The sequence below is a fragment of the Symsagittifera roscoffensis genome, chromosome 2 (assembly GCF_963678635.1).
Source record: "Symsagittifera roscoffensis chromosome 2, txSymRosc1.1, whole genome shotgun sequence".
NCBI lineage: Eukaryota > Metazoa > Xenacoelomorpha > Acoela > Convolutidae > Symsagittifera > Symsagittifera roscoffensis.
Genome location: NC_087063.1, coordinates 83,360,192 through 83,384,982, shown reverse-complemented (window position 1 = coordinate 83,384,982; position 24,791 = coordinate 83,360,192). Strand labels below are relative to the sequence as shown.

The 24,791-nt window shown below is 40.2% G+C and overlaps 2 protein-coding genes across 3 annotated transcripts in view; one reads left to right on the top strand and one right to left on the bottom strand.

Moving 5' to 3' along the window:
* Positions 1 to 945: 945 nt before the first annotated feature.
* LOC134840025 (motile sperm domain-containing protein 1-like) overlaps positions 946 to 24,791 on the bottom strand; it is a 484,177-nt gene continuing 460,331 nt past the window's right edge. The window contains exons 2-7 of the mRNA XM_063855651.1: positions 12,262 to 12,393; positions 5,455 to 5,530; positions 5,286 to 5,385; positions 5,027 to 5,215; positions 3,033 to 3,183; positions 946 to 1,785 (exon numbers count right to left, since the gene is read on the bottom strand). Of these exons, the coding sequence (XP_063711721.1) occupies positions 1,328 to 1,785; positions 3,033 to 3,183; positions 5,027 to 5,215; positions 5,286 to 5,385; positions 5,455 to 5,530; positions 12,262 to 12,388 (1,101 nt within the window). The 5' untranslated portion in view covers positions 12,389 to 12,393 and the 3' untranslated portion in view covers positions 946 to 1,327. The remainder of the gene's footprint in view (positions 1,786 to 3,032; positions 3,184 to 5,026; positions 5,216 to 5,285; positions 5,386 to 5,454; positions 5,531 to 12,261; positions 12,394 to 24,791) is intronic.
* The window catches only part of LOC134840674 (uncharacterized), a 165,415-nt gene continuing 161,334 nt past the window's right edge, over positions 20,711 to 24,791 (top strand). For both annotated transcript variants that reach the window (XM_063856647.1, XM_063856644.1), the window contains exon 1: positions 20,711 to 20,720. The gene's annotated coding sequence lies outside the window, so the exon portion shown is untranslated. The remainder of the gene's footprint in view (positions 20,721 to 24,791) is intronic.

The following is a 24,791-nucleotide window of genomic DNA, read 5'->3' as shown; positions in this document are numbered from 1 at the left end:
ACGTTTGCTTATTGTAGTATTTGAGCATGTTACATTTTTGACGTTTTCTTGACTGATAATGAACAGTTGAAAATACAATTCAGTAATGATGGCCATAAAATTCAAATACCAACAGAATTTATTTCTTTGACGAAGTAAAGGATCCAAAGCGACGAAAGTGTTCGAAAAGTGGAGCCCAATAATTACAATCAATATACGAATAAATGTATGTCGCAAACCGATGAATATTTTAAAAAGTACATGGGAAAAACCTAACCTGTTCTTTGCAGAAGTAAATTGCTCCCGCGATGACCTGAACTCGTTAATTAATCGTAGAGGCGAAGTGAAACTTACCATCGCTAATGTAACAATTGAAAATTTATTTCAAGGCAGATTTTCAAGAAACGAACAATTATAGGAATTCAAATATTTTTCACAACTTAGACAATATCATGGATAAGTACCAGAACAGTTTTAAAAACTCAGAAACTTTTCTCAAAAAATAGCAGGAAATCCTTCGATATTTTATAAATCTAATTTCTGTTAAATTTCATTGGATGATATTCTTGCTTAAATTATATATCAACGAGCGATCTTTATACCCAAAAACAACAACTTGGAAAAAATATATGCCACAGAATATGAAACTTGAAAAAACACTTTGTGAAAAACCACAAGGTTTACTGTTTTTCAAAAAAAACTCATATATTTCAGTTCTCTATCACACTTCGAAATTATGAAAGGTCATTCAACAAACTCAAAACACAGGCGCGAGGGAATCATATAAGAAAAAAGGCCAATTATAAGAATATATATTATCGCACCATAACCCAAATTTTCAATTAAGTAAATTAATAAATTCTGCAAAAAAATTTCAATGGCGAAAGTCTAGGACACGGTTGCGATAACCTTGCTAATTGAAATTGTAATCAATTACACTGCGGAAAACATCAGGAAAAAATGAAGTAAATTCGAGAAATTTGTACAAACTAATTTTAAAAAGCTAGCTAGCTTAAATCAAAGACAAAATGAGATAAAACTGCGTAACATACATATCAATTACTTTTTGAAATTACTAAACTAACTATCAACAATAATTATTCAGAGAGATAGCAACAAATACTTGATAGAAGCTTAAGTCAGTTAGACTCTCGACAGTTCAAAACATTCTGAAGAACTCTGCAGCCTATTTTTTTTCTTATGGTCAATATAATTTAAATTCTAGACTATCTAACAATGCCATCCTCTGATTTATTTTCGATTGAAGATACTGCACATTTGAAACAAGTAAAGAATAAATTCCATACAGTTATGTAATTTCATTCAGTTCAATCAGATAGATTTTAATCTATGCATTCTGCAACATCGCCATTGTAAGAAGACCAAGAGTAAATGCAGCAATCAGTTTCTGGTTGACAGAAATATGAAAAAACGAAGGAACTATCATGTGCATGAACCCAACTGAAGAAGTTTGTCCCGTTGAAAACATCTGGAAATTTGAGCCTTCCTCTGGATTTGATGATGTGCATTTATTGGCTAACTGATCTTCAGTTACGGCAGTAGGCAGAAGCAAGGCAAAAAGACAGACAAATGTCAAAACAACACACCACGTGTTCGGTGTCTTGTTGTTATTTACACTTAGATTTTGAAGTCGCGGACTCGTCTGCGATTGAGGTAATTCGCAGCTTCCTGATTTTTGAACGACTTGGATCTGGTTTGAAGTGAAGACATTTCCGGTTTGGTCTGATGCATGTCTGGATAGCACTCTGTTACCGGGCAAGGATTGGAAATCAGTTCGATCAAGCTCTAAATAACCACACACATAAAGAACAAAAACAATTAAATCAAAAGATCTTCAACTGATCTTGAAACTTCGACGCTCTAATGACTTAAAAAACACCAAGGCTAGCTTTGTTCGCGCAGCTCATATATCATCATTAGTATAATTAAGATAACAAAGAAACACTCAGCGAAGCGGTACTTTAAAGAACGACAATGCTTATTATTCTTTAAAAAATTGGGCTATTATTTCATGCCCGTTTGTACTCTTTTATAAGCATGGTCCCGAAAAACTAACAGTGGGACCATATAAATAAATAGGAAACAAAATTTTAAGGAAGTTTCCTAGTTTTTGTGAAACTTTCAGTCACACAATTTTTTCATTGACCTCATGCTATTCTTATTTTTTCCTTATTGTTCTCAATTTATTCTTAATTTGACGAAGTTCTACTTCTGCCATAGCAACATTAAAACACAGAGGCGAAGTTGCACTTCGCATACACAAGCGAAAATATGACCGATAACGCTACTGGGAAAAACTGAAATGAGTAAAACTTTGAGTCTACAAAATTTCTAAGCGGCGCACGCCAATTATGACGCATTAGCAGTACCAGTCAAATTGAAAAAAAAAGAAACTTATCAACTAACATGCCTCAATTTATAGAGCAGTCTATGGACCAGTAATAACATGAAAAAACTAATTGTAATAAAAATAAAATGAATTTTTGTTTAATTTGAGATTTTTTGCAAAAACCATCCCCCCACGCGCCATATTAATTACAAAGTGATAAATTTCGCTCCTAGTAACAAATCGATTAGGGCAAATAAGCTTCCTTCAAACAATTTGGAACAATTTCTATGACGAATTAAATCTTCGCGTTATATCGAGCGTTAATTGTCCCAAATTGGCAATTTTTAAACCCCCCATAACTTTCCGAAAAATGATCACAGGTGAAATATCTTTCCAAATTTACGTTCAGGGCAACAATACTTTTTGAATGATATAAAAAAAATCTTTCAAAAATGGCTGAACCCTGTCAGTATGCCACTATTGATTTGCTAATTTCAAACTTTGGAATAAATACTGAACTCAATGCAAAAATAATACGTTGAAGCTTAAATATGAGGAGACTCCGAATGACAAACAATCAGTGAAGGTAAAATTGTCCATTTCTAATGAATGTTTCTCAACGCACGAATAGATTTGCACGCAATGGCAATATCCATAATAACCCCCAGGTTAATCAGTCTTTCCGAAAAAGAAACATTATTACCTTCATTAAGAACAGGTTGCAGCAATGAGTCGTTGAAATTTCCTGATTCAGAAAAAGCGTCACTTTTTCTCTGCAGCTTCGAGGAATTGTTGTTTGATTGATTGTCAATGATTATAGCCGAGAAATCTTTTTGTCCGAGTTGTTTGTGGGACTAACAGTGGGACCATATAAATAAATAGGAAACAAAATTTTAAGGAAGTTTCCTAGTTTTTGTGAAACTTTCAGTCACACAATTTTTTCATTGACCTCATGCTATTCTTATTTTTTCCTTATTGTTCTCAATTTATTCTTAATTTGACGAAGTTCTACTTCTGCCATAGCAACATTAAAACACAGAGGCGAAGTTGCACTTCGCATACACAAGCAAAAATATGACCGATAACGCTACTGGGAAAAACTGAAATGAGTAAAACTTTGAGTCTACAAAATTTCTAAGCGGCGCACGCCAATTATGACGCATTAGCAGTACCAGTCAAATTGAAAAAAAAAAGAAACTTATCAACTAACATGCCTCAATTTATAGAGCAGTCTATGGACCAGTAATAACATGAAAAAACTAATTGTAATAAAAATAAAATGAATTTTTTTGTTTAATTTGAGATTTTTTGCAAAAACCATCCCCCCACGCGCCATATTAATTACAAAGTGATAAATTTCGCTCCTAGTAACAAATCGATTAGGGCAAATAAGCTTCCTTCAAACAATTTGGAACAATTTCTATGACGAATTAAATCTTCGCGTTATATCGAGCGTTAATTGTCCCAAATTGGCAATTTTTAAACCCCCCATAACTTTCCGAAAAATGATCACAGGTGAAATATCTTTCCAAATTTACGTTCAGGGCAACAATACTTTTTGAATGATATAAAAAAAATCTTTCAAAAATGGCTCGCTAAAAATTCGAAATTTGTCTGAAGAAAAAAACCACTCCGAGCACAAATATTCCGTTACTTTCGTTACGAAAGTCGGAGCAACAATAATAGTTTGTGTTATAATCCTTAGTATTGGCTGTATTTATAGTAGTAAATATAACTAAGAATTGCTCTCAAATTTTTCTTCTGTTTTCATCCACTGGAAGTATTTCAAGTAGATTTCATAAGATTTAGCAGGATCACACTTCTAAACGAGCTTTTTGAATCACACTAATCAAACACCGCGGTACCATACTTCTAAACGAGTACCGCGCGTTAGTTTGGAGATTTCAAAAAGCCGTAAAATGCCATTAAATTGGATAAAAAACTCATTTACTCGGTAAAACTACGTCCGTTAGAAAAAGAAAAAAATATATCTATTTCTGACCATCCAAAAATTATTAAACTAACAAAGGTATCCGGAAGCTGCAAAGACACACGGCCTTTAAAACCAAAAAAAATCGTATGTAGGCTTAACTTTCGGGCTTTTCATGCTAAGCAAGAAAACTGATATTCGGCTAAAAATCAGTCTGTAATTGAGCACGTTAAACCAGATACCTACGCCCTCCCCCTTAATCTTTATATCACACTCCCCCTTAATCTTTATATCACACACGCCAGAGCGGGTACCTATTCTGTATAACAACCTTAGATCTCCCGCTTGCCAAGTTGAAGATGAAAGAGACCTGAAGAGAGATGAGCGAGAGCTGAAGATGCACTCACAGTACCGAACTACAGGGTCGGGAATTTCAAATTTTGTTAAAGTTTTTAAATTTAAGTTTTCTCAAATGTTTTGGAAAAATCACTAAAATCGTCGATCTTGTAAACTAAAAGGATTTAAGTATTCATAATTGGAGGCCAAATTTGCAACCCCTGGCGGAACCCTGTCAGTATGCCACTATTGATTTGCTAATTTCAAACTTTGGAATAAATACTGAACTCAATGCAAAAATAATACGTTGAAGCTTAAATATGAGGAGACTCCGAATGACAAACAATCAGTGAAGGTAAAATTGTCCATTTCTAATGAATGTTTCTCAACGCACGAATAGATTTGCACGCAATGGCAATATCCATAATAACCCCCAGGTTAATCAGTCTTTCCGAAAAAGAAACATTATTACCTTCATTAAGAACAGGTTGCAGCAATGAGTCGTTGAAATTTCCTGATTCAGAAAAAGCGTCACTTTTTCTCTGCAGCTTCGAGGAATTGTTGTTTGATTGATTGTCAATGATTATAGCCGAGAAATCTTTTTGTCCGAGTTGTTTGCTCTAAAATTGTTTCTTGTTTCAACTCCTTTATCAAACTAGATAAAAATTGTGTTAATTATTTAAAAATTACCGCTTGATTTGAACTGGGCGATGTATGCTCAAATATTTGTATTCTAAATTTGTCCTTGACATTAAGATGCTCAGCAGAGGCATTCAGATGCCTAATAGCGCTAAAAAATGGAAAACAAATTACCAAACAAAACAGGCGAAATTGTAGTTTTAATCATAGCTCAACTTACATATCAGCGATTCCCCGACAGTCGATCACACCTTCCACTTCACTCAGGCTGTACTTTTTTGGGCTTGTTGAGCGTACTGAAATTAACAAAAATTTAAGCCAAGTCATCTACTAGCTAATGAACTTGCACACACTTAGTAAACTCGAAAAACTAACTTTTAAACAGGAGGCACGCAGCTGAAAAAAACTAGCATGTTTAAAAAAAACCATTTTGCCGTATATTCAAAACAAAAATTGACACAGAGGCGAAGCTTCGCTTCGCAAGCACTAGCGAGAATACGACAAAAAGCTGTTTTATAAAGTGCAATGAGAAAAGTAGAAAAAGCTCTAATTAGCAAAAATTCGGCTACGGCTGAGATTCGAAACTGCAACCTTGAGATCAAGAGACACACACTAACCACACAGCCACGGAAGCTTAAACATAAAAAGATAGAAGATTAAACACTAGGCACAAATAAAGCAGAGAACAGATGCTATGCAATTTCCAATGCAACAGTAAAAATTCCAAACAAGTGAACACTTTTAACACAGGCGAAGCTGCTCTTCGGAAACACTTGCGAGAACACGACCAAAAATTCGCTCAATCAAGTGAAATAAGAAAAAGTAGATGTGAGCCTCGAATTAGCAAAAACTCGTTAACGAGTCGCTTACGAATCTGCGCCCAAGCAATTTTGAGTCTCACGCACTAACCACTCAGCCACGGATGCTTAACATCTATCAATAACGCAGCTACATATGCTAATAAATTGTCAATTCGATTCAGCAAAAGTAGCACCAAACACAAAGAGACACTATTTTGCATGTAATAAATTGAAAAGCATAAAGCCAATTGAGCTGGAAAATTTCTGAAATCGAGCTTTTTATCATTGTACTGCTGTTTGAAACAAATAACTTTTTTCGGTTCATTTGATGAATTAAAAATGCATCAGCTGTGTTAACTTTTTATTAATGAAATGTCAAAGCCATATGATACTATACTGCTACCGCAGACTACCGATTCAAAAGTACCGCCAAAAGTAGCAGTTTTATTTGCGACTTAGGTTTGAAAAGAAAGTTCGTACTACTACACATTGCTTCGCAAGTGCATTGAACACTTTTATTTGCTAGTTAGAGTAGAAAAAAAGTTCTTAATACTATACCAAGCTGACGCAAAGGTATTGAACACTTTTATTTGCTAGTTAGATTAGAAAAAAAGTTCTTAATAATTCACCAAGCTGACGCAACTGTACGAACATTATAACTAAGCTGCTCAAAATTGAACTGAAGAAAGCAAACAAAACTTTTGAAAAGCTTATTGTAACAAAGAACCGAATACAATACAAACTTTTGTATTATACAATCTGTATTATATTATCCTCTTGCAATACAATACAAACCTAGAATGACAAACTAGCCAGCAGAAAAAAAAATTAGAAAATTTACACTTTTGATAATGTTCAGCACGCAAAAATAAATCCGAAATAAATTGAGCAGACGCACGTTAAGCCAAAAACAAAGTTGTTTCAAAAATTTTTTTAATCTTTAAAAATTCAGTCCTCCTCAAATCACACGCTGAACTAACTTGCTTCGTTTATCAAAATTATACCAAATCAAAACTTACAACTCACACAAAAAAAAAACTCATTTTGACAGAACAGGTTTTCTAAAATACAGACATGCTCAAATATGGATTGGTTGAGTGGAGATTTGAAAATTCTTCAGTGATTCCTATGGACAAGTTGTTTAAATGAGAAAAAAATAAGTTCCAATTTGATAATGCTTGATAAGCTAGCGTAATAAAATCCGGCAAGTAAAACACTGAAACGAAATCCAAATGGCCGACCAAAAAATCAATTAAATTATTCAAAAAAAAACTTTTTTAATAATTTCAGCTTTTTATACAACATCATTATGAATTCTGAGAGAAAGTAAATGCAAATCAGGATTTTGATCCCAAAAAAGACTTTTCAACGGGAATTTTGGGCAAAATTTACTCGGAACTTGGACAAAGCACACAATAATCGAGAGCAAACAATCAGAGCCAGCTTATACTATAATACTAACAGAGCCAATTGACAATTGGAAAAGAGAAATGAACGCAAGGAAACTAAATAAAAAACAGACTTTTTTCAAAAAAAACTTCAACTTCTGAATTTCGAAGAGAAAAATAGATGGCCTTAAAGATCTTTGAATTTGTAGTATAATTTATGATGGACACTTTTTAAATAAAATTGAACCAGTTCGAGAAAACTGGATCAATAGGTAAAACTTTGTTTCACTGCGAAATCTGATAATTAGTTTCCATTTTCGAAATTAGAAGCCGATCACGTTTTTCGTTACCTTTCCAATTTTGCTGTTCACTAATCGAGTGTGCCTTCCTTTTAACAATAGAAATGCACTGAACTTAAAAAGAAATCACTAGTCAAACCGCGACAAATCAAAATTGATCGTGAACAAATTTTAAGACTATCTCAAGAAAAAAAAACATAAAAAATCAGCAAGACCTATATAAGAGTACTCACTACGTCCATTACTCTTATACAAATATAGCCGGTTACTGTGCAAAAGGCACAGAATGTTCCGACCCAAGTATTTTCAAAATTGTGTCATTTTTCTTCGTGATGTGATGAAGCGATCTGAACGAAAAAAAATGGAGCTTATGAATATTTGACAAACATAGAAAAATGAGCAATTTGGAAAACAATTTTTCTAAAAAAAAATGACTAGAAAAACAAAAAAAATCAATCGCAAGAAGGCGCTTAAATACTCAAAAACAACTAGCTTCACTCGATTAAAACTAGCTTTCCCGGCTTAAATTCAGCATTTGTAAGATAAGCTATTGTAAGCCTGCTGTTGTTGTTGATTTAATCACGCATTGGTGGCTGTTTCGAATGGTTGTTCGTGCTTGGTTTAGTTCTCGGTGTTCTTAGTTGCTTATTTTCGTCTCGTCTCAATACTTATCTGCAAGATAAGATTGTTTGGAAAATTCTCCAGTCTTTGCTAGGTAAACATAGTGCAATTCTCCAGTTCTGTGGGTCCTCGGGGGATATTAGGGCTGATGATAAAAAAACGACAAGTGCTTCATCTCCATTGATGGTAATGAAGTAAAAGATACGAGCGGCGACTACTCAAAACCCCGTTTCAGAGACGAGGCGTCTTTTAGTGTCTTTCCCTGTTTAAAGTGACAATCTTCGGGCTGATGTATGCTGTTGTGCAGTGAGCATCTGCGTCGGCTAATTGTGCTGTTTATTGTCAAGTGATTCAGCTTTCCCACTCTCCTTTTAAAGGGCGGTTTAGAAATTGGGCTATCTTACAAGATTCATTCCACAGATTTCCTATTGTTAGGTCTGTGGGCATGCTGGGACATTTAGACATGTGCTAGCTGTCATAAGGGCTTGTTTGCATTCTGAGCATTCATTTTTCATTTTCCAATTGATTCTTGAATTGTAATTATTAAGCAGGAGAGAGCAGCCGCTACCGAGCTCCGAAAGTCTGCTTATCCGTTGCAGCTGATTTTCTTGGTTGCTTAGTTTTGGCGGCTCTTCTCCTAATAACTTGTTTTGTTCATCTTAGATTAAAAAAATTAACTGTATTGGCATGGATTGTTTTGATTCCACTACGATACTGTTTGGTGGTCACATCACCGTTTTGGTTCAAAAAACGGGAAATGTGAAAGAGATGTTAGTGTTGCAAGGTTGGTTTAATTATGCGCTCGCACGGTACGGAATTGATGAGGTGGTTGTCAAGTCTGTACGGCAGATGACATCCCAAGAAGAGTTGTTTCGCTATCATTTCGCTGTGCGTTCCAACAGGTAAAATTTGTCTTGGGTGTATAAATCATCAATCGGTGACATCATTACACACCCAGTAATGGTTCTTTATGCCCTATTTTGTTTTGTTTGCAGCTCGTTCCATTTAGTATCACTTAAACTGGGTGGCCAGATAAGTGCGGCGTAGTTAAGAATGCTACGGCTTCTTGACAGCTCCTGTGGTGGGGTGGATGGCACTTGGGTCTGTCCCGGATCTGCTGTGCGGGGAGACGTGGATTTCCCACTGAGAGGGTTCCATCCAGAAAGCCTGCTCGCTTGCTTTACTCGCTCGAAGTTCAAAAATTCATACCGGTTTTTCTCATAAGTGGAAAAACTCAATCATGCCGTTCGAACCACGACTAGAAGGGCTTTAATACGATATATCACTCAACGTAGTCCGATGATTATTTGGGGTAGTTGATTTTGCGTGAAAATCAAATAAATGTTTTCAAATGGTCAGAACAATAATTATGATACCGAATTTACGATACAATCAATGGCAGTGTACGGCCGTAAAATGTTTTTGATATTCACGTACCCTGAGCAACCGCATTTTAATCTTCAGATACAGATGGCAACTTCATAGTGAATTGTAAAAAAAAGTATTCTCAAAACCTTGCCAGTGCAAACATGATATTTTCCGTAAACAAGCTTTTCGTAAATATATATTTGGATTGAAGTCTGAAAATTTTTGGTAGGCAGCAAGCAACGTGCCTAAAATCGTATTCGCATTTTTGGAGTCTGAGATTTATAGTCGAACCGTCGTACTGATAGTCATTTTGCCATACCAATCTCGGTGATTTCAGCATAACAACACTACAGGTCTGTTCTCTCTGCATATGTTCGCAGGATTGAAACGTGCATTTTTGACAGCATAAGTTAATTGCATCGGCTATCATGATTTTATTCACAAAAATGGAGATAATATTCAAGAAAAGTGACGCCCAGTAAAAGTGCCAATATTTGGATTGCTTATTAGTTCATTCCGGCTAGGAAAAAGCTAGGTTTTGCATTCCGAAAAAAAAATTGCAGCTGCAAGAAATTGCAATGAAATACTTAAATTACAAAAGCTGTCACACCAAATTATTCAAGTTTCTCGCTGAGAAAATTTGCATCGTAAGAACCGTTTTTAATGATATTAAACGAGAAAAGGTTTACACCTCTAGAACCTAACTGCAAGATGTTGAAACCTAGAGTTCAGAGCAACAAAAAATATTAAGTAATTCGTAGATTCAAACAAATATTGATACTTTTAGAGAGGAATAGCTCTGAATTTACTCGCGGCTCATGCACTATTTTTGCTGACTACAAAGCAAATCAGGTCAGAAATTCTCATGGTAACCGAAGTAAGTAAACTTGTCTCTCGTCATTTCACCAAGTCAAAAAAACTCACGGAATTTCATGATTTAGGGGGAAAAGTACAGTATAACGTCGAGAAAAGTAAAGAAAATTAGATTGTTGGGAATCAAATCAACCAGATTGAGACAACTAACACATGCGCAGAATAAACTGGAGTTGAAAGCAACTCAAAAAAAATGAACCGATTTAAGGCTACCGATATATTAGAAACTTATACTAGGCTGCCTTTCCGTTCCCTTGGCTCTGCAAAAAAAATGTAGGACGTAGCTTTAAACAGAGGCGAAGCGAAGCTTCGCACCACTTGCGATACAACACAGTCAAAAAAAGGGCATGAAAATATTCGAAAAGCATGAGTCGAAAAAAAAAATGCAGAAAAAAACAACTAGGTGATCCAAAATTTTCTCATCTCTCGATGAAGGTCACTTAGGGCTCAGATAAAGTTGGAGGTAATTACTAAACATTTTTTGAATTTTTGAGATTTCGAGTCTAAAAAACTTTTTCACTTATTTTAAGAAATTTTCACTTATTTTAAGGTCATACCTTTTTTTCTAGCAGAAACTGGGAGTAGCAAATTACAAAGTTACGCTTTCAACAACCTGTTGGGTCGAATAAACCTATGATATCAGTATTGGGAGGATAGTTATCTAGAAAAAGACCAAAAAACGGTGAAAAAATCAGAGAGCTTACATTTCCGAGAACCACAACTTTTTGGTTTTCAAAAGTTGGGAGTAGCCTCTAATGTAGAAGATATTCACCCAGTCTGTTATTTTGATTAAATCTGAAAACCTAGGTTTGGCCAGTTAGTTCTCGAGAGAAGTCAAAAAATTTTCAAAACCGGTCAAAAAATCAAAAATTTGAGTTTTCCGAGGGCCAAAATTTGTTTTTTTTTTTAAAAACAATTTCGGCGTAGTCGCATATGCAAAAGAGCTTGCTACAACGCGTTCTTTGGATTGAACCCCAAATCTCAGATACAGAGGAGTATTTTTTGGTCAAACTTACGAAGCGGAAACAATCTTTGAGCAGACACCAGTTGAGCCGAAAAAAAACTTACTATGTAAAAAAACTTTAAAAAGTTTCAAGTCCCCCCTGAAACTACCCTTTAGGAAATAGTACTCAGTCAGTAGTTAAAATTGAACTTTCAAGAAACTGAGCATCTTTGGTTGCTACAAAATTGAATGCTGCAAAATGATTCAACTGATTTTGTTAGACTAGTTGTTAACCAGAAAAAAAAAGTTTATATTCCAGTTTGAAAACGCTGGCTTATCGCAAGCGCAATCATTCATATTGCCTTGAAGCCTCTGAGTATAAATACACATGAGTATAAATACACATGAAGTATAAATACACATGAAGCATCTGAGTATAAATTCTCCGAAACTGTCCTTGAAAAGCTTCTTGCGCTTAAAAAGCTTGTGTCCGCTGGTTTATATCGAAAAGTTTTTCGAAATATTTTAATTCCTCTAAAACTACACACTGATCTGGCTTTCATCGTGACATATTGCTATTTTATGACTTAAAATCGTAATATTAAATATTTTCTACAATAGGGAAACCAAATAATGAAAGGTTTAGCTTCGGGTTGGATTTGGGACTGAGTAGTAACCGGTCCTCATTTTCCCTTTTACTTCGCTTCAAAGACAAACTTGTAAAAAAAAACTCACGTTTATACCGTATAGGAAAATCATAAGGGTTGTATATTGTCAGTAACTGTTTGTGTGAGCTTCGGTCTGAAAGGTTGAAGAAAAACTCAGTTGGATGTATGAATACTGGAAGATGAAGAGCATCCATGATCTGTAACAGAGTTATTATCACATCAGAGAGGAAAAGCGGAGCTTCATAACTCTTGCGGTACACCGAGCGCAAACATATTAATACAAGATAGCGGATATAAAAATAAACGGTGATCCCTGCGTCAAAAATTGAAAAAAAAGCATTCGATTCCAGAAAAACTTTCCAGAAACACAAAACACTAGCCGTAAACAAGCTTTAATGATTTTTTCTTTTTTGATCATTTAAATTTTTTTTAATGATAATCAGAAGGTCGAAAGTATCATAGTAACCGAGGTTACAGTCAGGAGTCCCTTCATCACATTATCCAGTCAAAATCCACGGAATTTTCTAGATATGGGAGAGTAAAGTATAATGTGGATAGAAGTAAAGAGAGTCAAGATGGCTGGGAATCAACCCAACCAGATTGAGAAAACTAACAACTGCATAGAATAAACCGCAGTTGAAGGTTACTCAAAAATACTGACCTGATATGCAAAAAGACTGACCTGATGTGAGGCTACGGGTCTATCAAAGACTTACATAAAGCTGCGCTTTTTTCCCTTGGCTCTAAAAAAAAATTTCTTCGAAAGTATTTTTATCATTAAAAGTGACGAGCCAACAGGCAGCGTTCGCAACCTGTATTGCGAAGGAGATTCTCTGCTTAAAAAACGACCTGCTCTGGGTTCCTCGGTACACGAGCACAAGTTCTTACAAAGCTTATTCAGAAAAATCTCAGTGGTATTGCCGGTGGCACCCTTAACTTCAAAAGCTCTTGGTTAGAAAATATATCCATCATTAGTTGAATCTCCATATTTAAAAGATTTTTGATCTTCCGCCTCAGCCACGGCCGCTCTGGGGTTACAAACCCAGCATGCGCTTTTTTTACTGGGGGCTAGGGAGTCAACTACCGTTACATCCCACAGAAGCTGCCTACCAAGAGCCCATGGGACGAGCGTCAAACCGTCTGATCGCTTCTGATCTGTCCTGTGGCTGTGTCGTGGCTCTAAAACAGAAGAATGTGAGTGGAGGCGAGTTTATTTTTGCTTTAATAGGGCATTCAAAAATGAACGCCTGGAGAATCTGTGTGAGGCTCGAGGCTCGGCCCCCAGAGACAGTATATGGTGAAAGACTATATGTGCCAGTCGGTCATATTTGGAAGTTTGACCTTGAGAGAAGCAAAAAACACTTGATTTTGGAGTGAAATTTAATTTTTCAAAATTTCGAATGGAACCTGTCATGCACGATTTTCTCGCGATAACTGAAAATCAGAAAAAAGAAATCAGAACAATTTCAGAACGATTGAGACACACACGCGGGAAAGTTGTGAGAAAAAGCAGTAGGAAATTGCTATTCGCAATTTCCATCACTATCATAATCGAGAGTAGAGCTGTCCCATCTGTGACAGAGACGAGAGCATTCCCTCGAATTGGATTATAACGACTGGAGTATTATTCGGAACTGGACTAGAGTGAACCTTCGGTGGAAAGGTGGACAGCTTGAGTGTCCTAATGGTTCACAAGGAAACTATTGTCTAGAGTATAAACTCGTTCTCATTGTCAAAACTATAAAACATTAGACTCATTTAGTTACGTTATTTAATTCTTGAGTTAACTACCGACTGGATTATTTCCCACTTCTTGAGCGTGCTACTATGTGAGTACAAATTTAAATTCCTAGAGTGTGTTTTATAATTGTTATGTTGAGGTAAGGCGAGTTTTAGGTTGATCCATCTGAAATGGATCAAAGTTCCACTGTCTAATAAAAAAGCAACTTAACGGATTGTTCCAACCCGGTTTTTAACGGCGTTCATGTATTTTGGGTATCTAGAGACCTAAGTATGGGGACGTTTCTAATTCTAGAGTGGGGGGATATTTTAGTAGTAGCCTTTAAGCTGTAACGGGTCGTAGTCTCATGTCACAAACGAACTGAACTGGCTCCGACCGTTCTTGAGGTAGAAAAACACAAGAGATGGTGTCCCTGACCCTTGAGCCAGTGGTTATAGGGCCTATTTTTCTTAAGCCTCATGTGTGACTGCAGTAGACGAATGTTACATAGTGTTTTTATGGCGCTCCTGGGTGTTTACGACATCAAGACTACGGAGTCGAACCCACTTGAGACAGCTTCGGGCTGAATGCCCATTCTAGAGTACCGGCGGTACGGTTCGACAGGAACGTGCAAACCTTCCGGTTGTACCGTGATAGCTTTTTAAGAAAACTCAAGAAAACTTCCTGGTACGCTCTCCGAACGAGGCTTAGCTAACCGAGTAAAGGGGGGCAACTAGGGGGACAAAAACACGAGCAAAAAGACAACAAGCAAAACAAAAACCATAAAACGAAAAAAGACAGTGACTTTGACACCAGACCAGTTGGATCAAACCTTTATATTAATTAAATAGTATACCCATACTGTTTTATAAGTTCGATCGTTTTGATCAACCTAGCAATTTAACCCAGTAACCGTAGTAAAGTGCCCGAGTGTGGGGCGTTGTCAAGGGTTTTCAGGTAGTTTGGAACTTAGCTGGACCAATAGGAGACTTCACTGGAAGAGGTGACCAGCCGAGTGGGAAAGTGGTTCAGGGACACTTGAGCTGAACCAATAGGAGACTTGACTGGAAGAGGTGACCAGCTGAGTGGGAAAGTGGTTCACGGACACTTGAGCTGAACCAATAGGAGACTTGACTGGAAGAGGTGACCAGCCGAGTGGGAAAGTGGTTCAGGGACACTTGAGCTGAACCAAAAGGAGACTGGACTGGAACAGGTGACCAGTCGAGTGTGAAAGCAGCCAAGAAGGATTTGGCAATTCTCGAGTTCTCAAATTGGGCAGAACGGGTATCGTTAAAATCCACATTACATTATAGGAGATAAGCGTAAAATAGGATAAGCGACATCCCCCGGTTTTGAGGAACGTTTTTACTTGAGCAGGCCTGGAGACAGGTCTACGGTTTTCTCTTGAGAGGTTTAGCACCCGGCGCTTAAGGTAATTTTAGGCTTAGGAAGGGGGGCTAAAAAGGGCGGAGGTTAGAAAGGGGGCTGGTTAAGTTAGAGGTTGGCGGTTGTAAATTGTAAAAAGGGAGAAACTAGAGTAACTAATTAATCGACATCGTCGACTTAGTTACATTAGCCACAACACGCGTTGGTGATAATAGGTGAATATCCAAAATTCAACTCGAGTTAAGACTGGTACGCTGGTTGGTTTGGTAGGGGGGACCGGATATAGACAGCTTTTGTGATACCCCATAAGATCACTAGTGGGGGGAGGAAAACGCGTGGCAATTAGGTACCAGACATTTTTTTAGACGAAAGGTAGACATTGGTCACCTTTGAATTTCAGGTGGGCTCATTTTTCAGTTTTTATTATTTTTCTTACTTAGATTTTTGTTGCATTTTAGTGAGGATTTGTGTTTGGTTTTATACGAACAGGTGATCACAAGATACCTGCGCACCTACATTGAAATAGAAACAACCAAAAAGAAGAGGGGGTCAGCATTTGGTTTTTAAGAGAGGGTTTTTGGGAAAATTTTACTAGAGCTTGAGTGGTGGTACAAGGTAGGGTGATTCAGGAAGACCCTACAACGAGGAAGACACTCCGTGACGAGTCTTGGGACAGTACCGAAGAAGTCTTGGGACGGGGTCTTGGGACAGTGCCCTTGGGACAGGGTCTTGGGACAGTGGCCTTGGGACAAGGTCTTGGGACGGTGGTCTTGGGACAAGGGTCTTGGGACAAGAGTCTTGGGACAGGGTCTTGGGACAGGGTCTTGGGACAGTGGTCTTGGGACAGGGTCTTGGGACAGTGGTCTTGGGACGAGGGTCTTGGGACAGGGTCTTGGGACAGGGTCTTGGGACAGTGGTCTTGGGACAGGGTCTTGGGACAGGGTCTTGGGACAGGGGTCTTGGGACAGTGGTCTTGGGACAGGGTCTTGGGACAGTGGTCTTGGGACAGGGTCTTGGGACAGGGTCTTGGGACAGAGGTCTTGGGACAGTGGTCTTGGGACAAGGGTCTTGGGACACTAGTCTTGGGACACTAGCCTTGGGGCACTGGTCTTGGGACACTGGTCTTGGGACAGTAGTCTTGGGACACCAGCCTTGGGACACTGGTCTTGGGACACTGCCCTTGGGACACTAGTCTTGGGACAGTAGTCTTGGGACACTAGCCTTGGGACACTAGTCTTGGGACAGTAGTCTTGGGACACTAGCCTTGGGACACTGGTCTTGGGACACTACCCTTGGGACACTAGTCTTGGGACAGTAGTCTTGGGACACTAGCCTTGGGACACTAGTCTTGGGACAGTAGCCTTGGGACACTAGTCTTGGGACAGTAGTCTTGGAACAGTGGCCTTGGTACAAGGGTCTTAGGACACTAGCGGAGAGTACTGGGATAGTGACGAATAGTCTTGGGACGGTATAAAAATTGAAGTAAAATTACAACAAGTGTGTTTTAAGACAGAATAAGACAAATCGAAATAGGTACGGTTAAGACCACATTAAGGGAAATTTTTCGAAGGTTTTAGAAAGAGAACTGGAACAAGGTTTTTAACACGTTGTACAAAAAAAAAAAAAAAATTTTTTTTATTTATTATTTTTTACTCTTAGAATAGAATCGTGTATATAATAAAATTGTAAATAAAAGCAGTTGTAAATAGAAATAATGAGGCGGAGTAGGGTACCGGTGCTCGAAAAAAGGTCAAGTGGATCAAACACGAAATATAATTCATCGCTGCGCGGAACAACATCAACGGGCCCAAAGATAACAAAGAAGAACTTTTCAGTTAACATGGTCAGCACAAGGAGTACAGCGGAGAACAGGGCGAAAGAGGGCACGGAAGGGGAGCGAGTAGAACCCACCATCGAGATTGATCTAGAGACACCCGATCAAAGTGTGGATGAAACAAGGAAGATGGCGACAGAGTCAACTCCAATGCCCAATGCAGAGGAACCGAACCAGAAACCCATAGAGTTCTCACCGATAGATGACGCGGAAGATGCAATAGGCAACACCGAAGAAACGGTGAAAGAAGACTCTCAAGTAAAGAGGACATCTTTTACGGAAAAACTGGGAATAATGTTCGGAATAAAAACGAAAGAAAACGTGACTGAAGAACCAAAGGCAGAAAGAGCACGAACATTTGGGACAGTGAGCACGAAGACCTCAGAAGCCAATCCAAGAGAGGAACAAGCTAAAGCAGAGGCTACGGCCGAAGAGAGACCAATGGCTGACCATGAGGAGACTACCATTGAGCTGGGTGACTTGTTGGCGAAATTAAATCAGATTGACAAGAGACTTAAGCACAGTGAAGAAGATAGAGAAGTGATAAAAAAGGAGTTAAGATACAACAAGCACGAGTATCTAGACAGTTATTTTAACCTAGCTAAGGCAACAGATGAGAGACTCAAGGAAATGTCAGATAAGGTAGAAGCCACCAATGAAGAACGAGAAAAGAACATCAAAACAGACATGCAACAGTTGAAGAACCGATATGATGATGTCAACAGCCAATTAGGAAGCCTGGAAAGGAGAATGGACACAATGAGCAAGAGTCAGGCCGAGAGTTCGTGTGCAATACAGGCGAAGTTGGATGCAATCTTGAGAGGTTCTACTACACAAGAAAGACCGGCATCGGATCGTACGCAAGGCACCAGAGTTGACTTTGTAGAACCACAAAGGAACAAACGGCAATCGACACCGTTGCCCATAACCAGGGATGCGATAAGCATAGCACCAACAGCTGCGAAAACAATAATGAAGAATGGAACGTCGAACACAACGACTGGTCCGGGAGATTCAACAGCTAACAGCAACACAGGATCGGATGCTATGACATGGGCCAGCACTTGGGAGATGATGAACAGGACTCTAGAGGCCTTCGCCACGAGAAACACTGACTCGAGCGACAGGAGAGAGGGAAAATCAAGAAAGACATTTAAGAAGCCAAAAGAATTCAAAGACAACTCCGATGGATGCATTGACACTTGGGTGGAAGTGATGAGATTACATCTAGAGCAAGATAACTTGAGTGACGAAAGACAAGCATGTACAGCCATACTGAGCAACTTGGAAGGAACGGCATTAAAATGCGTGGTCGCAAAGAAGGAGGAAGAACGCGACACCGCGGACAAGATCTTCGAGATATTGCTGAATCGATTCGGGTCAGGCATGAAGGGTCACCAAGCGATGATGCGATTTGAAAAGAGAAGGCAGAGGGACGACGAGTCAATAGATCGGTTCCTAGATGACCTCGAGAGCTTGAGAAGGAGGAGTGACCCAGAGGAGTCGACAAATAGACGGAACTTTAGCATTGCCTTGAAGTTCATCGATGGGGTGAAAAGTGATGACTTAAGGACAATGTTAGCAACATACTACACATTGTCGAAGGACAGCGCACCCACCCCAGAAGAAATGAGACAGAAATCAAGAGAATACATGCTGATGAAACCTAAGAAGTACTCATATTCTGAAAACAGGAACACGCAAGGGGGAGGCCAACCCCAGAGGTCATCATGGTACAAACCTAGAGATGATATGGACAAGCGCAGATCATGCGCGAACTGCGGATCAGCGGATCATCATGTGGCTGACTGCACAACGTAAAAACAAGGCATGAAGAGCCTAGGTTATGCACCGGATGAAGAGGATATCAGCCAGATGGAGGAACACGAGTACTATAATGGCTTAATCATCAAGATAGGCGCCAGATGCTTCTTCTGTAACCAGGAGGGGCACTTCAGAATGGATTGTCCCTTGTTCTGGGAAGCGGTCAAGGACCAGAATCACCCCAAACATAAGTTGGCATTAGCGGCGGTGCAGAATCAACGGAACAGGCAAAACGAGTTTGAATCTAGAAACTTAGGAGCACCAAACACCGAATTGCCGACGAAGACAGTGAAAGCTGTAACACATGTTAGCGGTGCGTTAGAGTCCGCGGCCGGGAGCTCTCTAGAGATAAATTATGAGAAAGCGGCGACGGAAGCAATTGCCAAAGTGAAACAAGATCTGGCTGCGAAAGAAATAGAGCAACGACTAAAGTTGGAGATCGAAAGACAGAATTTTAACGAAGCATTAACCGGATCGAACTCAGTACCAGATGCTAGAACGGGCTCAACAAAGAACGGGAATTGTAACACCGTGAAAATGGTGACAGGTAAACCTTTTGGAATATCGAAAATCGGAGCAAGAATAATGTCGATAATCACAGTGGGCGGCCACGAAGTAACCAGAAACTTGAGCGAGCCAAGCGACCAGACGATAATGCACATTGACGTGTATGCAGACTACTTGAGTGGAATAAGTCCACAAACGACTTCTAGAGCGCTCAGAGCACTACTCACGAGAGGGGGCAGTAAGTCGGTACGTGTTGATAATAGGTACACTGAAGCTTATGGTCCACACGAGGTGATGCTAAATATAGATGGAATCAACATCTATACCAAGACGATGATAACATGCGACGAAGACCTAATTGGACAAATCTATGTAGGGAAAGAAGAGTTGAAAGTAAGATCGATCGGACACTGTGCCATGCTTGAAGAAGATGCAATGCACATCGGGACGGAAGCAGACGTGACAGGGCACGTGCTAGACATAAATGGCAAAAAGACTCAGTTGCGTGGATTACTTGACACGGGAGCAGTCTTGAGCGTCATACCAATCGAAACATGGGAAAAGATGGGCTTTGACAAAGGTGACTTGATAGACTCGAGAATACGGCTGTCAGCTGCAAACAAAGGGGCCCTACGGGTGCTGGGCAGGACGCCGATAATAGCCCTCAATTTGGGGGAACGTAACCTGTGGATGAGCTTCATCGTGGTAGAAAACCTAGATGAATCTGACCAATTCATTTTGGGCAGAGACTTCATCAGGAATTTCGACGTAACGATAGATCTAAATAATGCGATGTTCAGGATACGGAACCCGGATAGGAGGTACGCAATTAAACCGGTAAATTTAATAATGGCAAATGAAAACAAAGCACCGGTATTCTTGAGTAGGAGAGTGAGGTTAAAAGCTAATGAAGCGGCAATCGTAAGCTTGAGGATGAAAAATTATAATGAACTAAGTGACAACAAGCAAGTGTGTATAGTTCCAAATCCTAATAGTCAAAGCGCTGCTGTTTTAGGAAGATCATTTTCGATAACGAAGAGCGGCCTCTGCGTCAGTGTCTTGTTGAATACCCTTGATATACCGATCACGATACAGAGAGGGAGGAAACTGGGATATGCTTTACCGGTTAAAACTCGATATGAAACAATTGAAAACTCAAAACAAAATGAAGTTTTTGATTGTCCCAATCACAGGGACAAAATTTGTATCTTGAGACGATTGCAGAAAATAAAAGATTCATCAGGTCTTATTAAATCACTTAAGTCAGAAACGGATGATGGTCTTTCGAGCTGTTCGAACTTTCCAGAGCGACCCATACTAGATGAAACGCAAAATGAAAAACCGGTTCTGCCGGAGATTGAACATTTGAGGGGCAAACTGAAAGATGAACAGCTCGAAGCCATCAAGGACGTACTAGAGCGGAACGAGGATGTTTTTTCGAGGCATAAGGCGGATATCGGGTGTTGCAATTTCGTTGAGCATGAAATAGAACTTGAGGAAAACGCGGTACCACACAGGGAGGGGGCGAGGCGCATGACCCCACACAAATCGGACGCGTGTAGAAAAGAGATCGAGACGTTACTAGAGTATGACATGATAGAGCCATCCAAGTCACCGTGGGCGTGTGGAGTAGTGATGGCCAAAAAGAAAGGCGACCAGTTGAGGTTTTGTTGTGACTTTCGATACCTGAACTCCGTCACGGTGAAGGATGCCTATCCCATACCTAGGATTGATGAGAGCCTCTCGAAGTTAGGTGATGCAAAATTTTTTACGACTCTTGATTTAGGCTCAGCCTTTTGGCAAGTACCACTAAGGAAGCAGGACAGGGACAAGACAGGGTTTGCCTGCGAGTTGGGTCTGTTTCAATGGAAACGGATGCCGTTTGGACTTTGCAATGCCACAGCCACGTTTCAGCGGTTGATGGCACACGCGCTAATAGGCGTGACGAAGAAGTACGGCAACCTGGTAATGTGCTACGTGGACGACGTGGTAATAGCAACGCCAACACTAGAAGACCACATCGAGAGGCTTGACGAGGTGTTCGCGTGCATGAAAAGATCGGGGCTGAAGTGTAAACCATCAAAGTGCGAGATACTCAAGGACTCGATTAAATACTTGGGCAGGATGGTAGATAAACACGGTATCAGACCTGATCCAGACGCCGTGGAAGCAGTCCTAACCTGGAAATCACCGAAGACGGAGCACCAGCTGATGAGCTTCCTGCGTTTCGCCAACTATTATAGAGAATTCATCAAGGGCTATGCGGACAAGGTATACCCGATGCAACAATTAATGAGACATAAGGGCAAGAAGTTCACGTGGAACAACGCGGCAGAAGAGTCATTCCAGAGAATAAAGAAAGAGCTGTGTGAGGCACCAGTACTGGGTATGCCGACTGAGAAGGGGATGTACGTGCTAGACACGGATGCGTCAGTAGTCGCTATTTCTGGGATTCTCCATCAAGAACAAGAATGGAATGGGAAGACAGTCTTGAGACCAATAGCATACGGGAGCAAGGTCCTAAGTGACACAGAAATGAAGTACGGAGCACCGAAAGCAGAGATGTTCGCGGTGGTCACCTTTGTCGAAAAATACAGAGCATACTTAGGCAGTGAACCCTTCAAGCTGCGAGTCGACAACCGAGCACTAAGCTGGCTGAAAACGTACTCAATGGACCAGAGCTATATTGGGAGGTGGATAGTTCGCTTGGATGGATACAACATGATAATTGAGCACAGAACACGAGATAAACATCAAAATGCTGACAGCTTGAGTAAGAAGACGGAGTTCTACGAGAGGCAAGAACAAAGAGAGGCGGACAGACCTGAGATCAAAGACGGCTTCTCCTTTATGGACAAAGAAACGTACGACAGTCTTCCACTCACGAGATGGCTGGACAAATCAGGCAAACCGATTGAAGATCATCCCGAATTGCCGAAAGAGCCTCTTGAAAAGACCATCTTGAAGAAAAGCAGAGGGATTCCGATAGGAATAATGCTCAAGTCCAAGATCGTGAGGGAAACACTCAAGGCAAAAGGTTATGATCTCATCCAGGTAGAGGAGGGAACGGTCCGAATAGATGAAGACTTAATGAGGCTGCTTGAGAAACTATCAGATGACAAGCCCGTGATCCAAGGGAAAGGTCAGGAGGCACCGGAACTAACCATACTTCGGAGAGAAGAAACAGTGGACAATACTGACGTCTCAAAAGGAAGCATCACTGATAGCAAGGAAGTTGTGCGATCACTAGTTGAAAAAATCCCCGAAAAAATTCTGGAGCAGACAAAAGTCAGGGATAAGAAAGTAACATTCAGAGAAGGAATTGAACACCTGGGACTAGATCAAGAGTCCGGGGAGTGGTCCAGATTCATGGGAGAAGACGAAACCGGAGAAGGGAAATTGTCCGGGGAGCGTGAAGAATGGGATGAAGACTCGGATGAGAGCAGCGAAGACCAAGACAGTCTATGCATGATACTGGCGGAAGAGAAGATAAGACAGCACGACAGGGAATTACAGACGGATCCATCTTCAGGGACGTACAATCTGGAAATACAAGAGGTACGAGGTGGTGAAGAGCTGGAGAAAATAGCAGTTTCAAGAAAACCACTAAGGGAACTATCGTGCAACTCAAACGTCAGAACGAATCTGGTACCAGAAGACGACATGAAAATCGTGAAAAGGATGATATGTGTGAAACTGAGCGATGACATCCACAACCCTGGTGAGATGAATGGACAGATCATGGCGCTAAAGGAGCACGTTAAGGCGAGATACAGGCTGTCTGACCTAATAAGGGCCCAGAAGAATGACAAAATGACAAGTAACCTCTCCAAATGGATCCATTCGGGAGTCAAGGAGAAGGGGGAACTTGAGGAAGACAGCTACAAGATCTTGAGCCAGTTCTACAATGAAAAGAGAGACTTACTTTATCACACAGCTGAAGGGGTGGTAGCGTGCAAGAGAAGAGATGAGGAAAAAATATTACACAAACACAACCTCATCATACTACCACAATTGTACCAAACGGAGGTGTTTTTTAGATCACACGACCAGATGGGCCACCAGGGGATAGATAAAGTACAACAAAGGATACTTCACAGGTTTGACTGGCCGGGAATGAGAAAAGCTTGCGAGAGATGGGTGAATGCCTGCCTAGCATGCCTTCAAGTAAAAGACCCAAGGAAGATGAAGTTTCCCCTCAAGTCTGTCGAGAGTTCGGAATTCAATGAGGTGGTGCAGATAGACCATCAGAAAATCTGCATGACGGAGTCGGGTTATAACCAAATACTAGTTATAATAGATCACTTCACCAAGTTGGCGGAAGCGGTTCCGTGCCAGACAGCCTCAGCAGAGGAGACATGTGATCACCTGATAACGCATTGGATATCGCGGTATGGTTGTCCAATGACTTTCCAGTCGGACAACGGCAAGGCTTTCGTGGGGGACTTGACAAAAGAATTGATGAAGAGATCACACATTGCTCAAGCACACTCGACGACCTATCATCCACAGACCAATGGGTTGGTAGAGAGACAGAACAGGACACTGGTCAACATGCTCAGGGTGTACTGCTCGAGATACATGACGGACTGGGACAAATATCTGCCACAGGTAGTAGGAGCCTATAATAGTACTCAGCACTCAACGACGGGCATCAGTCCTTTCATGATGTTGACAGGCAGGGAAAGGGCAATGCCTATAACATTCTTCTACCCGGAGTACGAGGGGAAGAGGACGTCACCTCAAGCATACGTGAAGGAAGCGATCAAAAGACAACAAGAGCTAAACGAGCTATGTCGGAGAAACACGGCGCAAGCGCAAATGAGGCAACGCAAGAAATATGACGAAAAGATACTAAGAGCAAAGCCATACGAAGTGGGCCAATACGTGTGGGTCTTCCAAAATGTCATACCGCCCAAGGGAACAAAGAAACTACTCAAGAAATGGAGAGGACCATTCATGATTACGGAAGTACATCAACAAGGACGGTTCTATCGCTTGAGTACAGGGCGAGCAGCACATTACGAAAATCTGAAGCCTCACGTCCCGTCCCCGGAGGACTGGTGCCTACCAAAAGACATGGAAGGTCTTGAGTACCTGGTGGTGGAACCAGCGTGCGAAGTGAATGAGAAAGGCACTAGAGAGAAAAATGATGGTAATGAGAACTTGAGTTTGGACGACAACGAAAAGATAGAAGTGGAGTCGGATGCAGGTTCATTTGTAGAAGAAGACTGGAACGACCCAGAGCAAAACGAGGTACCGAAGTGGATGGAGCCGGATCGACCAACACCACCGGAAACCAGGACTGGCAATCGTAAACGAACAG